General features: G+C 45.0%; 2 protein-coding genes across 2 annotated transcripts; one reads left to right on the top strand and one right to left on the bottom strand.

Annotated features, from left to right (window-relative positions):
- Positions 1-9,106: 9,106 nt before the first annotated feature.
- On the bottom strand, positions 9,107-10,342 carry LOC125541680 (ethylene-responsive transcription factor LEP-like). The gene has a single exon (XM_048705022.2). It carries the CDS (start codon positions 10,225-10,227, stop codon positions 9,439-9,441), a length of 789 nt encoding a protein of 262 aa, XP_048560979.1. The 5' UTR covers positions 10,228-10,342; the 3' UTR covers positions 9,107-9,438.
- A 5,026-nt stretch (positions 10,343-15,368) lies between these two features.
- On the top strand, positions 15,369-16,518 carry LOC147985549 (uncharacterized). Its single transcript, XM_087541633.1, has 2 exons — positions 15,369-15,473; positions 15,967-16,518. The coding sequence occupies exons 1-2, from the start codon at positions 15,369-15,371 to the stop codon at positions 16,516-16,518; spliced, it is 657 nt and encodes a 218-aa protein (XP_087397759.1).
- Positions 16,519-16,998: the final 480 nt, after the last annotated feature.

Below are 16,998 nucleotides of genomic sequence, written 5' to 3'. Positions count from 1 at the left end.
TCATCAACCTCTCCTTCTCCCTTACTGGATCAAGTTGGAGGAGACATCTTCCCAACCGTACGTGTGTTGAACGCGGAGGTGCCGTTCGTTCGGCACTAGGTCATCGGTAATTTGGATCACGTCGAGTACCACTCCATCAATCTCGTTCTCTTGAACGCTTCCGCACGCGATCTACAAGGGTATGTAGATGCACTCCTCTCTCCCTCGTTGCTAGATGACTTCACAGATTGATCTTGATGATGCGTAGAAAATTTTAAAATTCTGCTACGTTCCCCAACAAGGGAGGGGGTGAGATCCTGTACATTTTCTCTTATTGAGAGGAAAGCAAACCTATTCGTGAGCGATCTGAACGAATGTTGCTAACTATTGTGTGTCATAGCTCGGAGCGATTGCCAATAAGAGGATTGCTATAGGCGATCGGTATAACGGGATCTACTATACGCCGCTCACTAAGGCAAATAGTTGGCCACCGCTCAAGGAGTGCCCCAACTGGGGCGGACCAATATATAGCACAAAAAATCACAAAAATAAAAAACAGTGCGGTTGCGAGCAATCAAACTCACGACGTTTTAATGTGGAATTTTGTTTCAAATTCATGAACCAAATTTGAAATTAGTTAAGATTTTAAATATTCATAAAAGGGAAACAAAAGGTGAAAAAAGGCAAACCCGTACGTGAGGGAGGTGAGAAAACATGTACTTATTTTCTGTTCTAGAGGAAAGCAAAACCTATTGTTGTCGTAATACGCTTCTTCCCGTGAATCAATAATCAATAAATCAGCAAAAAAAATGAGCATGTTGGAATTCGAATTCTATGCCTTGTCCACAAGCAATTTATGCCTTCCTAACCATCGGGCCACATAACACACATGACAACAATAGGGCCACATGCCCGTCATTGGCCTCGGCCTGCGTTCTAGCAGCTGGGCCAGCTCCATCAGCCCGCTATCATCAAAGAACAAAAATCATGGATATTTGATGTTGAATAGTCCCACCTTGGTGCACAAAACTAATTGTCACCAATTTATATACGTTCTGCTTCGTTGTCTGCCATGAGCTAATTAGATGGGATCCCTAAAAAAAATAGGTGAGAGAGGCTTTGCACCCTGCGAAAAAAGTGCATAATTAAAGAAGAATGATTGTGGGCTGGAGTAACTTGAAAAATGATTTGTTGGCTTGAAAAAAAATGCATAACTAAAAGAACTATTGTGTGGGCTGGAAAAAGGTGCATAATTAAAGACAGTATTGTGAGCTGGAGTAAAGTGGAGATCACCAGAAACTGATTACTCCTTCTCGAGTTGGCTGAACGGGATTTGTGTGGGCTGATTAAAAGGTGTATAATTAAAGCGAAAATCAAACTGATGATATTCCTTCTCGACTTGCCGGTGTGGGCGTGTTGGTCGTTTTGGTGGCACAACATGCATTTTTCACCGAATTTGCTATTGGGTGTTGTACATTCAGTATAATTTTATCTTTCGTTGCAAGGATGAGCATATGTGCTTAATGCCAGGCTGATATGCATTTTTTTCTAGCTTTGGTGTGCGCATCCCTGCCACAAGGTGGCACTATCCGGATGTTGCATTATTGGTCATTTTGGTGGACGGGACAACTAGAATTTTCATCGTAACAAATTCCCTACAAGACCTTGGGCTTGCACATAACCGGTAATTTTCTCTCCGATTGCAACGTATGGGCATATGTGCTAGTATATCTCAAAAAATAGTGAGAAGTTGTTAGAGGAACGACACACAATCGAAACGATGAAGAACGAAATCAAACGCAGGGACACAAGGATTTGACATGAAAAACCCCTTCAATACGAAGAGAAAAAACCATGGACTTCATCCAGCAAATCTTCACTATATCAGAAGAGGTTACAAAACGTCGAGGATTTACAACTGATCAACTTACCCCGTGCAGCGGCTTATAAAAGATATATATATATATATATATATATATATATATATATATACACATACATATATATATATATATACATATATACATATATATATATAACATAGGTGACCTATTGATCCACTTCAGCTCAAGTTTACCGGCGATGGGCCTCGCTTCGCTTTCAGAAATTAGTCTTCATCTTTCTACTTGAATTTGGATCACAACATAACAAAAAGCAATGTGTTTGTGAGCGATCGAAACTGCGATGTCACAATTATCTACGCTTACTACTAGCCACTAGAATTTATGGCTGCTGGTGAGAAATGACAGCACAAATGAGTTTTAAGAACTCACTCCAGCGGGATATTAACTATAGCATTCATTACTATAGCGTATAGATTTTTCAATTTTTTGAACACATTTGTGCAAACATGAATAATTTGTTGGAAATATATGAATAAAATATATAATTCAAAAATAAACTTATAATTACACCCAAAAAAATCAGTAATTCAAACTTTTTTGAAAAATTGTGAGCATTTTTCGAAAGGGAAACTCTTACCATCACCCGGTGGATCGCAGCGGCGCGTCCGCCACCTCCCATGTGTTACACGTGTTCAAGTGAGACCCCGCACTCGAACGCGCTTTTGCAACAGGAGCAATGTTTTTGAAACATGTGTAGTGTTGCAATGGTCTACAACGAATCTACGTTTTGTAACAAAACTTCTCTTACAAATTTTTTCTGCAACAAGACCTTGATTGCAGAAAACATTAAACTCAGTTGCAAAAAATGCAACAAAACAACTGTTGCAAAAGAAATTTGCAACAAGACCTATGTTGCAGAAATAATTCCGCAACAAGACATATGTTGCAGAAATAATTCTGCAAGAAGACCTGCGTTGCAATGGTGGGGCGCACCCGGCCGCTTGATGCGGCATCTAACGGCTCGCGACCCGGTTGATCTATTAAAAAGATCAGCCGGCGGACGCGTAGCACGTCCCTTTTCGAAAAGCAGGAAAAAAAATTATAAACGTTAATTTTCTTAAATATTCTTTACATTATTTAATAAATTTTGGAAATCTGAATATGTTTTGAAAAAGGTAAAAAAAAATTGAAATCCTGACTATTTACTAAAAGCATGAACAAATATTTGAAATCCAGACAGACTTTTCTGCTTATCTTTTTGTAGAGGCCCTTTTTTTTGTTCTTATCGAATTTCTCGTTTTTTATTTACGGACCAAAACTGGAATGAGATATCTTCGTGTACAACTGAAAATGGGCTGGGCCAATTCGCTTGATTTGACCAAAGCCTATGCGTTTTGGCAACACACTTTGCCGAGCGTCCCGGAAATAGGAAACTTCATGAAATCATTAATTGAGGTGTACTCCTTCAAAAGAACACTTCCAACTTCTCAAATTGCGACAAATGGCATGCTGTATGAGTTTTCCTCTCTTTTTTCACAGATTCCTTTATTCAAAATGTTTTACTTTTAAACTATTTTTGCTGTTGGGTCCCTCACGTTGAGATTTTCAAAATTAGATCCAGTGGTGATAGGTTTCGACGAACTTTTTTTCTTCACGGAGAAAACCGAATGAAAAACACTGAATCAGCGCACATTTTCTTTCATTTCCGATGAGGCATACATTTTGTACCCTTTTCGAGAGGCACAATCATTCCTCTCGTGGAAGCAAATTCACGCCTCCACGAGAAGTAAATATGTACCTCTCATGGAACGAAAGAAAAAACATGTTTTTTTCCTTTCCTCATAGGCATGCCTGTGCCTCTCGCGGAAGCAAGTCCGTGCCTCCATGAAAAATAATTTTGTGTCTCTCACGGAACAAAAAAACTTGTTTTTTCCTTCTCGAGAGGCATGTCTGTGCCTCTCGTGGAAGCAAATCCAGGTCTCTCGTGGAACAAAAAAACACGTTTTCCCCTTTCAACACGTGGCGTGACACTTGGCGGCGGCTGAGAGCGTGCCAAGTGGAGTGCTCCCAGCCCACCCCAGGTGACCTTGGCGGGGAGGGGGGGGGAGGGGGGCTCGCCATGGAGTACTCCTCAATTAGTTGCTCTGAAAAAAATCCTGGTGTCCTCCTATTCCTCGCGTTGGCCTGGTAGGAGTACTCCTCAATTAGTTGCTCTGAAAAAATCCCGGTGTCCCCCTATTCCTCGCGCTGGCCTGGGTATAGCGACCAAACACGTATCCCGTTCACAGTAATGGCCAACCCGTTAGTCTATTTCTGCGCGGGTTTTCTGTCTATTCGTTTTTCTAATTTTTCGTTTTCCTTTCTCTTTTTCACATTATTTTTTCTTTCCTTTTTTCCATTTATGAATTCATGATTTGTGAACAATTTTCAAGTTGATGAATTTTTTTGTATATCACAAACAATTTTCAAATTCATAAATGTTTTTGAAAATCCAGAATTTTTTTCAAAAATTGTGTATTTTTAAACTATGTGCGAACATTTTTAAAACTCATGAATATTTTGCACATTCGTAAATATAATTAAATTTGCAAACATTTTTTTGAAATTCATTACTTTTTTCAAACCCATGAATATTTTCTGAAATTTGTGAAAATTTTGAACTTGAGTTTTATAAAGAAAATTTATGAATATTTTTCAAACTCACGAACATTTTTTAATTCAAAAAATGTTTTTGAACTTGCAAATATTTTATTGAATTCGTGTAGTTTTATTGTACTCGTGACATTTTTTGAAATTTGTGAACATTTTTTTAACTCGTGAGCACTTTTTATATTCATGAGAATTTTTTGAATTCATGATTTTTTTGGAATTCGCAGACAAATGAAAACACGGTCGAACATAGACTTGACAGTGTCCAGCTGTCGGTTAGACCACGTGAGTCGGGCCCCCACTTCATGAAGCTCATGGAGGGCTGCATTGTTTATAAAATCATTAAAAGCAGAGGCCCTAGACCACGAGAAGTTGACATTGTTCTAATTCCATGTGCCCGAAGGAGGTTAAAATCGCACTCAATAAGAAGCGGGAGATTGAAAGTAGAAACCTTAAGTGCAAGCTCATCTAAGAAAATTTGAAACAGTGAGTGATCGGTCTGGCCATAAAAAACAACAACTTCCCAGAACTTATAATGAATGGATGCAAAAAAAACCATGCTAGCAAAGAAATCCCCACAATCAAAAGAAACAAAATAAAAAGCATCAGTCTTTGCCCAATTAGGATACCACTGGAGTGAACGGTTGTACGCAACCATTTCCACACAAAGTGACCAGCACCCGCGATAAAGGACAACTCATTTACAGAAAAAAATGATAGTTTTCTGGAGACAAATAAGATCAATGCGCGCATCACAGACATAATCCTTTAATTGCTTCCAGCGCCCCTCGCGCTAAAACTCCGTATATTCCAGAAAAGAGCCCTCATCTGAAGGAGTGTTTTTTTTACGAAAACCGGCCCTGCTAGAGGCCACACAACTTTTAGCTTTTCTCCCTCAAGTGCGGATGGCAGGGGCGGGTGTAGGCCAGCCACTACTAGCTCGGACCCCATTGACTAGAGGGATATCAGAAGAAGGCGAGGTAGTAGTCACAACTGTTGCTCAGGCTTTGCCCAAAGACACCTGAGCTAACTCACTGGCCCGAATCACATAAAGATATTTAGATGGGGACCCGGAAGAAGAATCAAAGACTAAAGTGGAATCAAGAGCAACCTTAGTGAAATGCAAGTTTAGATGATCTGGAAGAATAACGCCTTTGGGGGAAGAAGATGAAGAAGTACATGTAGGGCGCGATCATTCTCTGCAGCGCACCGTTCTACGCGCATAGTCACCATTCACCATTATCAAGAGGGGGATGACTCTCGTGTGCCATGGAGACAAGAGTCTTGACGGGGACAGAGCACCCTAATGGCGAAGAGGAAAATATCTCAGGCAATTCATCACCAGCGACCTTGCCAAGATCATGACCGAGCTTGCGGTACAACCCCGCCAATACCTGCTTGGAAGCACAAGAGATACGACTGCAGGGTGAAACTTTCCTGACAATGGTTTTCTTCTTCGGGATTGGCCCAGAAACCTCAACATCTTTGGATGGGTGTTCTGGAGAATCAACAATTCCAAAAAGAGAAGGGGGAGCTGGGCAGGCCGGTTAGTTGGAGCACACAACAGACATAGGGTTAGGGCGGTTCCCCAGCACGACATTGGCACCCACCATCAAAATGGCTGACGCATCACAGGTCTCTTGGAGCAGCAGAACCACCATCCCTAGGAGCACGACTACGATAAAGTTGTTCCAGAGTGGGTCCAATGGCATCCACTCCTACTGGGAGAATGGTGGTTCAGAATCATCCCCACTCATACTGTGATTGTTGGTAATATCATCATGCGATGTAGGCGATGGAGGAGGAGGGGGATTTTGATAGTAGGTTGTCCCTCCACGCGAACATTGATACAATATGTGAAGGTGAGACGAAAGAATTCCACAAATACACGCACACACGCCGAGTCAAGGCTCAACACCAATTGGTTTCCCGGTCAACTCACATAATGCCATTAGGGAGGCAGAATTGCAAATCATAGCAGGAACATCATCCAACAGGACCCATGATTCCACCAAGGACCCTAAAGACTTATCACAATAACATGCTCTTTTAACAGAGATCACTAATTAGTCTAGCGGAAGAGTAAAACTGGTACTGGTAGAAACCATACAGAGAAATTCTTTAGATGGGAACACCACTCCAAATTCAGAGGGCGAGAGCTGCTGGATTTGCAGGTCCTAGCCTTCCAACCCCACTCTCGCAACTCATGAGAAATCATCTGCAAGGTGACCTCCTTAGATTGCATAGAAATCACCGCCATGTTATGGATGGTGGGTGCATCCCCGACTACATACAAATCACCCTTGACGCTAAAGAAACCACATCAAGGCAAACCTTTTTAATAGTGCTTGAGCACATGCAGACTAGAACGGTTATTGTAGTCCATAATTAGTTGGTTGTCAGCGTGATAGATCAAACAAAAGGGGAGGGAGTGTTGCATTACAACTGGAAGTGCCCAAGATGTGACATGCAAAACAAGTAAGGGCAGACGAACTAGATGAAGAGCCTAATCCTATAGGAGGAGCACCAGGACCCGAAAGAGGTGGAGGGGGATGATCACATTGCCTGAACTTTTGGTTTTTGTTGGGATACCTGTTGTTGTTGTAGCCAGAGTTGTAGCTGTGGCTCTCATTGCGCCGGTTGGGCAAAGTTGTCAGCAGGGGTAGAGCTGCCACCATCGATGGGGGGAGAGCACGAGATCTCGAGGCAAGAAAATGAGAGGCACCAGATTTGCCCGCCTATGAGATCGAGGCAGATGATTCCCCAAACTAGTAGCCGAAGAGGGGACGGTTGGCGCCTTTCGTTCCACCACTGAGCTTCCTCCTCTTCCTTGTGTTACTCGTCCTCCATAGACCACGTGGAAGGTGTACCCTATGCCTCCTGCTCCTTGGCCACACACTCTCGCGCAGCTTGCTCTACCTCCAACTTGGAGCGCAGCTCCGCCTCATAGGCGAGAGAGTCAGTTGCCACCTCACTAGAGCCCTCCAAATGTCGCTTTGTTGTTAGAGTTGTGGTGTTTGGACGACCCACATGAACGGTCCATGGCTATGACAACCACAAATGATTGTGAGAGAGGTGATGGAGGGGGAATATGGACCGGGCAACGGGGATGGAGTTTAGATCTACTAACTTCAGTGGCAGTGGTTGGAAACCCTAGACAGGGGTCAAGACACCCTTTCGGCACCCATAAATACCCACGGGGGAATGACGGGACTAGGCCAGGGTCACCAAGCATAACCACACAACAAAAACCGAACCGGTATCAACACATCGCACTAGAGGGAGGAAGGGGTCCAAGGAAATGCAGTCCTAAGAGTTATAGTGCCCAACAAGCAACCCAACAGGTGGCCCCAGGTTCATCCCAGGCGGCCGACTAACCACCACCAAGCCAGCACCAGCCCCCACTAGGATTAGCAATGAAGATCAAAGAGGAGGCGGATCCGCCACCCTCAGATACAAGTTGCTGCCGGTGACAGGAGACGAAATCGGCGAGGGAGAGGGTGAAGCAGGAGTGGACAACGACGAGGAGGAAGACATGAACCAAGGATCCCCGAGCAAGAGGAAAACTTATTGAACGGATGAGAACGGGTGGAGACGATGAGCACCCAACCCTGGTCCACACCTAGTCGACGAGGCACCACAACCAGGAAGGTGGCTGCCGAGGGTGAACTTGCGGCGATGGGCGTCACCGCGGGCCAGCATCGCCACCCCAACAACCCTGCCGCCATCAACCATGACACCACCCGCTGAGGACTGCTCATCCTCTGAATCCCCATCCTTGGAGCCAAGCGCCCAGAAGCGGTTAGCAGCGTGGCCAAGCGCCTGGGAGACGGCAGGCCGTCAGAACCGAGGCCGGAAAGAAAGAAGGAAATGAGGGAACCACCACGCCAGCGGAGAAAAGGGCGGACGAAGGGGTCGAGGAAGGGGAAGTAACTGTATTCTTACTATGAATGAACGAACGAGCTCTCTTTATCGAAAGTGTTGTTCTGATCCCGAGCTCATGTGAGCTCAGCTGAACAGTAAAATAAAAAAAATTAATATAATCTGAATTTATTTTGTGCCAATCATTGACAAATGTTTTAATTGGTTGCAAAGTTTCATCAGCGGATGACATTCATGAAAAACTTGGCTAAAAAATAACATTGATGTTCCAAAATGCTTTTGAAAATGTTATTTTCAAAATGGATGACATTCGTGAAAAACGCGGCAAAAAAATTGATGTTCCAAAATGCTTTTGAAGATAACATTTTGAAGGATTTTTTTTGCCATGTTTTTCATGAATGTCAGCTGGTGATGAAAATTTATAACAAATCAAAATACTTATCAATGTTTGGCACAATTTTTTTTCAGATTTTTTATTTTTTTGGTTGTACTGTTCACCGGAGTTCACATGAGTCGGGAACATAACAAAGGTGTTCTTAGAAATAGGGTGTGCAGGTGAGCGTGTGTGTCCATAATATGAGTGTATGTGTGTGTGCACGTACTATGTTTTGAAAAACAATGTATTAATTTGTTGCATATGAGACTTATACGCGGTAAGGGCGTTACCGGCACATTGGCAGAACATCTGGCAGTGAAAGAAAAAGTAAAATAGGCAGGAGTACATAACAACGAACAGGTAAATCATCATAACATGGATAATATATTACACTGAAGCGCCAGCAACACACAGGTGTATGCCGACTGATCATATCTGCACATACGAATGAGGCCTAAAACGAAAAAAGAGAAGGAAAAAAAAAGGAAAAGGAAACAGCCCAGAACAAAAGGCTCATGGATCTCCAAAAGAGAAGATACAGGCCCATGATATGAAAAAGGACGCAAAAACGATAAAAGACGCATTATTACCACGAGACTTATCAAAGTAAGTAAATTAACTGCTAAGCACACCCAGCAACTCACCACGCCGCAGCACAACGGCGGGCGCAGAGGCGGTCGACACGGCACCGACGCGCACGTGATCATATCAGTAGTAGTAGGAAGACGACGAGCCCCCGAGCTGGAACCCGTCGGCACCGGCGTCATCGGCGGCCGGCATCGGCGAGAAGAGCGGGCTGTGCACGTACCCTTCCTCGAAGTACACCCCGTGGCCGCCACCCGGCGTGGAGGAGTATGCTCCCAGCTCGGACGCGTCGCACCACCCGCCGCCGCCTGCGGCATTGGCGCCGTTGCCGCCGACGCCATACATGGAGAAGTCCATGTCGCCGCCGCCGTCGATCATGGGCAGGTCATCGGGCATGGCGATGTCGTCCATCAGCGAAGACATGTCAGGGGCACCGCCGTAGAGGTACTCACTGCCGATGTCCTGGCCGCCGCCACCAGCCGCGGGCTGATGCGTCGGCAGGGGCGGGACGGGGTCGGCGTAGAAAGGCTGAAGGAGCTGCACGGCGTTGTCGTCGGAGGTGAGGTCGGGGGAGAGGTAGGGGGTGATGGACGAGCCCGGGGGAAGATCGGGATAGGCGAAGTTGGTGCGGGCGCGGACGCCGCGGAGGGAGCGCGCGGCGCGGTCGTAGGCGACGGCGGCCTCCTCCGCCGTGTCAAAGGTGCCGAGCCAGTGGCGGTCCTTGGTGGCCGGGTCGCGGATCTCCGCCGCGTACCGGCCCCACGGCCGCCGACGCACCCCGAGGTACCGCGTCGGGTTGGAGTCCGGCTGCTGCTGCGCCGCCTGCTGCCGGCGCTTGGAAGATGACGACTTCTTGTCCGACGAGGAGGAGGACGAGGAGGATGAGGAGAAGAAGTAGGACGAGAAATTCATCTTCCTACTAGCTCGTGATCAAAACAGAGCAAGCAATAGAGACTGTGTGTGACTATGCGTTGGTCGTTGACAAGTGGAGATGAGAGAGATGGGAGGTCAGAGGTGGTTGAAATGGTAGTTGGATGGATGCTGCATGGGACGGTGTTGCATGGGAGTATATATAAGCGCGGGAAAGTGAAAAGGGTTAGTTAAGTGGGGTGGAGGTTGGCCATGACAAGCTCATTAACAGGATTAGTTAACAAGGTGATCCGTCGTTATGTGCTAGTACCGCTAGCCCCTTTTTTTAATCAATCATTCGATCTTAGGAAATAATTAGTTGGAATATATATGTGGGTACACATATCATGCATGTAGATGGGGCGGCGAGGTGAGCTCGCCATAGTGATCGATCACAGGCATGCAGGGCAGAGGTCGCTTTGGGTTTGATTCTTTGTGGGGACGACCAAAGGTGGTCAACCCAATGATTTGGACTGGTGGGTGCAAGTAGGGCACATGGTTTTATATAGGAGTAACAGCATCTTCAATTATAGATGTGGCAAGTTAAATCTTGAGAACAATATTAATTCGTCCTCTCATGCGCCTCCACTTATTACTTACCTTTGGTTATTTTTCTTAACATGGTATAAACACAGATGCTTACATACTTGCACATACATTCATCCCTATGAACACACGCATCTTATCCTCATGAGCATCTTTGAGATACTAAGCTAGCAAAACATTTTATGATTGACACGGACACCTTCGTAATCAATGGGGACATCTTCTCTCACTAAAACATCAGTCCACTGTAAGAAGGCTAACAATCAGAGCTATGCTCATTTCGTACTACCTTTGGTTAATTTGGTTTGGTTTTATTGCATTTTACAAAACGTAAAAGGAGTGAAGGATCACCTATTCTCAAGTTATCTGCATGTGTTTCTCGAAGGTCGGTCAATCTATTTCGGGCGTTAGATGTACATCGGACAACTACATGTTAGAGCTTTTTTACGGTACCGGGTAATGAATACGGGCCCTCCATTCTGGAAGATCCAACGGTCCAAAGAGATATATACTGCTGGAATTGGTTTAGCAGTATAAAGACTGCACTGCTCGATCAACGTAAGCGGTATATGTGATTTGAGGGCAACTCGGGAAGATTTTTAAGTTTCAGCTCGTCAGATTGAGGCGCCCCACGCATTCTCCCTCGGCGAGCCGATCTCTCGTCCCTTCCTCGACCAGCTTGTGCTCGTGGATCAGGCGCTCGGCGGCATGGCGCAGGTCTCGGCAGTCGGCACCCGACGTCTCCTGCCTACACCGGATGTGAGGGCAGAATGGCGCAGCTTCTCTTCTTCGGCAGGCCGGATGTGAGGTACCCTCATCCCACAGGTGACAGGCGCTGACGGATAATTTAGTGTTCACCTTTGTAGAGAGTTGGCCATGTCCAATGCAAATTCAGGTTTTAAGCTGCACCACTTGGTTCAGGCTGTTGGCAATTTCATGATGGGTTTGTTAGTTCCTAGCAGCGGCAGCTAGCCCCTTGGAAGAAAGTTTTTGACATCCTCAGTTTCTACGATGCAGCCAAGTATGGATAACTGAACTTCTAATCCATAACAAGGCGGCGGACGTTCGAGGCATGTTGGAAGGTTACGGATTTGTGAGGCTACAAAAGGAGCATGCAGATAGCTAGATATGGATGGAGTGAACTAGCACGGCGGCGGTGAGGGGGAGTTAGATGGCCGGGGCGTGCAATATGGGAGACTGCGCGTCTGGATTGAGTCGGCGGCATTTTCTCTCGACAGTCGACAACCATGACAGATTCCAGATACAAACTAATAACAGTTTGGTTTTCTTTTAATGTGAAAATTAGAGGTCTAAAATACCCTCAAGAATTGAACGGTGAGATTAGGTATATACTGCTTCCGTATAGGGTACCATAAAAAAGCTCACATGTTAACCATATGCAATGGTTGTTTTCGAACCACGCCGCACATAGAGAACCCAAAACTATGAAAAGGTAGAAATATAAAACGCTATAGAACAAGTGGATGACCCGAGGGGAAATATACCTTTCCCAGTACCGTAGTACCCCTGATGGCCGGCCGGCCGGCCAAATGCGGCATACCGTCGTGCATGTGGCTCGGCGGGAAGCTGCAGCCCACGACGTCCCGGTCCCGTCCCGTCCCCAGGCGCGCCCGCCACACAGCGCCAACGCGCTACACCGACCAGACACGCCGCGCATGCATGCGGCGCTTTTCCGGAGTCTCCCAGTCTGAACGCGTGCATGGCCGGCCGGCCATACGGCGTACGTATCACCAGTCCCGCCGGGCCTCGAATCGGGGATCTCCTCCTGGCCGGCCGCCCGCCCGCTCGATCTCCGCGGGTCCATCGGACCATCGCCCTCGTCTCCCTGTCCAGCCACACGTCAACCGACTTCACCCCACAAAGATCCGCGATGCACGACGTCGAAGCGACAATATGTGCAGCACGGCTGCTGAAAGGTGAAACCCCTTCTCAAGTTTGACCGAATGCAGCGCATGTGCATGCATGCACACGCGCCACCGATCTATACACAAAATGCCGTGCCAGGCATCGGATGCCGCAACACTTGGCCGGCCGGCCGGTCGTACGTCTCAAGCGTCTCGGCTTGTCATCTGGTACGTGTTACAAAAATTTGTACGTTGGCATCTGGTCGAAAACCGGCCAAGTGCGCCTGGGTCAGGGCTCAGGAGGGAGAGACGAAGGGGGGCCTGCGTTTCTTGTGGGGGTCCAACGGCTCACTGGTCAGTGCATGCAACCGCCACATTCAATTCTCGTTACATGGTGCATGTTTTTCTGTTGGAAATCAACGCTGTAGGATCCATATATCGTTTTTCGGTACACACATGGATGGAAGCGCCTTAAATTTCTAGTTGCATCTGCCGGCAGGTTACATGATCAACCGCCATGCATGCCGGCCAGTGGCTCGTCGGTCGATGGACCTTGTGCTTGTGCCTGTGGGCGCCACACTGCATATTGTACGATGCCATGTTGTCTTGTCACTCGGAGATTATGCGTTTCTCTGCTCGATCTCGATTTTGATTTATGTTTCTGTTTTTATTTTGCTCTTGCCATCCGACATATGCAACCGCCATAACTGTTCTCAGATCTTCTGGTGGTCGATTGAAACGTCGGTCCTTGTCAGAAAATAATACTAGTACACTACCTCTAATATAAATCTGTACAAACAATACTAATACAAAGTTGGTGCTGGATAATTAATTATTTTCTTTGCCGTGTTTATTTTAATATAGTACAGACAAATACGTCCATACACACGCACATACATTCACATCTATAAATGCATGCACACGCACCTTATGAGCACATTCAAGAGACCGATCGACACATCATCTTAAGAATGACAAAGTTACCATAACGTCTATGTAGTCAACGGGAAAGTTTATTTCATTGAACGAACATTATCGGGGTGCCTGAAATAAATCTAGAAAAATAAGAGCACTAGTGCCAAGTTTGAGACTGAAATTCAGATGGACTGGTTCCATCACAAAGAATCGGTTCTCTTTGTCGTGTTTATGATTGAACTAAAAATGAAGATGAAAGGGACTTTTTCCCCTTTTTACTAGTTCCTATATTAAATACTAAATTATGCTTCTGTCCGATATTAGTTGTCGCTGAAATGGTTGTATCTAGATTTAAGTGCAACAACTAATTTGAGACGGAGTACAACTTAATTACGTTGAATCACTATTATTCGTTTTAGTTAATTCATTCATTCACTCTGATGAGATAGAGTATATTTATTGTGCGCTCCGGACACCAGAGGCACATAACGTGGGACGTCGTACGCACAACGAGCCCCAGACCGACCAACTCGTGGTCCTCCCATGCATATGTTGATACTGATCTCAACCAATTGCCACTTGCTCTCCCGGTCAAGGTCAAATGGTGTGGTGCTGCTACTTCTTACACTGTCGCTGCTGGTTCACATGCCATCTTAATTGCAACAACTTTTGGATCAGTGATCTATATACAATTAACAATTCGTAGTGGTGCGCTTCGGGGCCAAATGGATCTCGCAGTAGGACATGCTGATATTGTTGACCACGATGTATCCGGAATCCGGATCATGAGTTTTAATTCCTCTATCAGTACGTATGTAAAAAGTAGGCCATATACCTCTCCGATGTGCTTCCATTGATTCTCTAAATTCTAAAATGTGTTGGTTTGAATATGTGCGATCCTCTAAGGATGAGTGGAGGGCATCTGACAAAACGAGTAAATAGCAAGAGACTACCACATTAGGCCTTTTACAATGGAAGATGCTTAGAGAGATGCTTAGAAAAATAAATCGGGTTTTTCTGAAGCACCGGTGCCTATTTCTACAGGAGAAACGCTTAGTTAAGCGTCTATCCTATACAAATAAGCACCGGTGCTTTAGAAAAGCCTGGTTTATTTCTCTAAGCACCCCCTAAGCACCTCCCATTGTACAAGGCCTTACAGGCTAGGACAACAAAAAACTATCATTTTTTTATGTTTTAAAAAGCTACCACTTTTTTGGTTACCTGTTCCAAAAAACCCAAGTTGATGAACGGTTATGTTTTAACCGCGCTTATGACAGGTAGGGCCCGCCCGTCAGGATTCTGTCGGCTAGGGGCTGACGGTCGTTAGGGCGCGCGTATTTCGGCCAGGGTCAAAGAGCCCGAGCCGGCTCACTCTCTCTCTCTCTCTCTCTCTCTCTCTCTCTCTTTCTCTCTCGCTCCCACTCTCTCCCCCTCGCTCTGTTCTCCCCTTCCCGAGCTCACCATCCTCACCGACCACCTCGCTTCCTCGTCGTCGGCAAGGATGCCTTCTTGGAATAATGGGGATGAGAGCTCCGACGACGACAGCATGGGGGGCAACCTGATGGATATGGAGTACTTTGTAAGGCTCACCCTCCTCCCTCTGCCATTATTTAGGGTTAGGGTTAGGGTTCAATCGAATTGGGAATTAGGGTTGATAATCTGCATATTTGTATGGATGGATTCCTTTGGTTAAGTGTTAGGTTTAGCCAGTGCTTGATGGATATGCAACTATTTGATGCATTGGTTGTCTGATCTACCTTGTACTGCATGTAGGACACACCTGACACCATTCCTGAGCCACTGTGGTGTGGTGCTTCCATGGAGGAAGTTGCCAAGTGCACTCTATACCAGATAATGCCTAGGAAGTGTGTTGCTTTTGAAGGTGCTAACACTGGGAGGAGGTTCTATGGATGCCATGTTCAGGTGAGTAATGTAGTAAAACAGTAGCTCATTGTTATCTGAAGTTAGTGTTCATATTTGCATAGAGTGGTTTTCTACTTGATATATGAAGTCAGTGATTCATTTATGCTTTGTGGTTATCAGTTATGCCTACTGGATTCAGTTATGTTGGATGGATTCAATTATTGTGTAGTGTTTTGAAGTTTGCAGAAAGTCAGTGATTCAGTTATGCTAAGTGTTGGTTTCTGTTTGCATAGATTAACTGTATTGAATGGATATATGAAGTCAGTTATGCTGGATGGATACATGATGTCAGTGCTCTCTAGCTGTACTCTGTATATCTCCTCTGTATATAAACTGTATTGAATTGCAGATTTATGAATTTGTACATCTCCTCCTTGTATATTAACTTTGTTTTAACTGAATTTAGTACTGAATTTATGCATTTTATTAAGTATGTGTTATCTGATCAAACTTAAATTATTTCTGAAATTATTACCGTTGTTTGATTGAACAGGAAGGTGTGAACTGTGGTGTAGTTCAGTGGGTTGATCATGTCTGGCCTGATGTACTTAAGAACTGCCTCATCAAGCTGTGGGAAATGTTCCCTGAGCAAAACCTTGGCAGGATTCAAGACAAGCATGCATATGAGGATGAGGTTGCCAAGTTGAAGAAGGAGTATGATCATCTCTGCACTGAGTATCATAAAATGGTTGATAATTTTAGCAAGATGTTTGACTGGCAGGATGGTGTTGGCAAGATTGACTACCAGAAAGCAATGGATGCTGAGAAATATGAGAAGAAGAAGAAGAAGAAGAAGAAGAAGGAAGAGCTAGAGCTGGAGATGAAGATGGAGAAGCTAAGGCTAGCAAAAGAACATAAGTGTATCCTTCAGGCCCAGGCAGACATAATTCACAACACCAGGAAGGCTATGAAAGAGATCAAGGTGGACAGGGATCTTCTTGCACAAGAGAAGAAAGAGCTTGAGAAAGTAGTTGCTGATCTGCTGAATGCTAGCCGTGGGAGAAAGGAAAAGCTTGAGCAAATCAAGGCCATACTAGAGGCTTGAAGATTTGCACAATGGGGGTTAAGTAAGAAAGGTGGCCTGCACATATAACAGTGAAGGAAATATGCCCTAGAGGAAATAATAAAGTTGTTATTTATATTTCCTTATATCATGATAAATGTTTATTATTCATGCTAGAATTGTATTAACCGGAAACTTAGTACATGTGTGAATACATAGACAAACAAAGTGTCCCTAGTATGCCTCTACTTGACTAGCTCGTTAATCAAAGATGGTCACGTTTCCTAGCCATAGACATGTGTTGTCATTTGATGAACGAGATCACATCATTAGAGAATGATGTGATGGACAAGACCCATCCTTTAGCTTAGCACTATGATCGTTTAGTTTATTGCTATTGCTTTCTTCATGACTTATACATGTTCCTATGACTATGAGATTATGCAACTCCCGAATACCGGAGGAACACCTTGTGTGCTATCAAACGTCACAACGTAACTGGGTGATTATAAAGATGCTCTA

This window comes from Triticum urartu, chromosome 2A (genome assembly GCF_056163025.1).
Source record: "Triticum urartu cultivar PI428250 chromosome 2A, HENAU_Tu73, whole genome shotgun sequence".
Taxonomy (NCBI): Eukaryota; Viridiplantae; Streptophyta; class Magnoliopsida; order Poales; family Poaceae; genus Triticum; species Triticum urartu.
This window is presented reverse-complemented; position numbering and strand designations above follow the sequence as displayed.

Bases quoted from the DNA above. Each gene is read 5' to 3' on its own strand.
- LOC125541680 (XM_048705022.2), bottom strand. From the start codon at position 10,227: ATGAATTTCTCGTCCTACTTCTTCTCCTCATCCTCCTCGTCCTCCTCC.
- LOC147985549 (XM_087541633.1), top strand. From the start codon at position 15,369: ATGGAGGAAGTTGCCAAGTGCACTCTATACCAGATAATGCCTAGGAAG. The intron at 15,474-15,966 runs GTGAGTAATGTA...TTGATTGAACAG, and splicing joins TCTATGGATGCCATGTTCAG to GAAGGTGTGAACTGTGGTGT.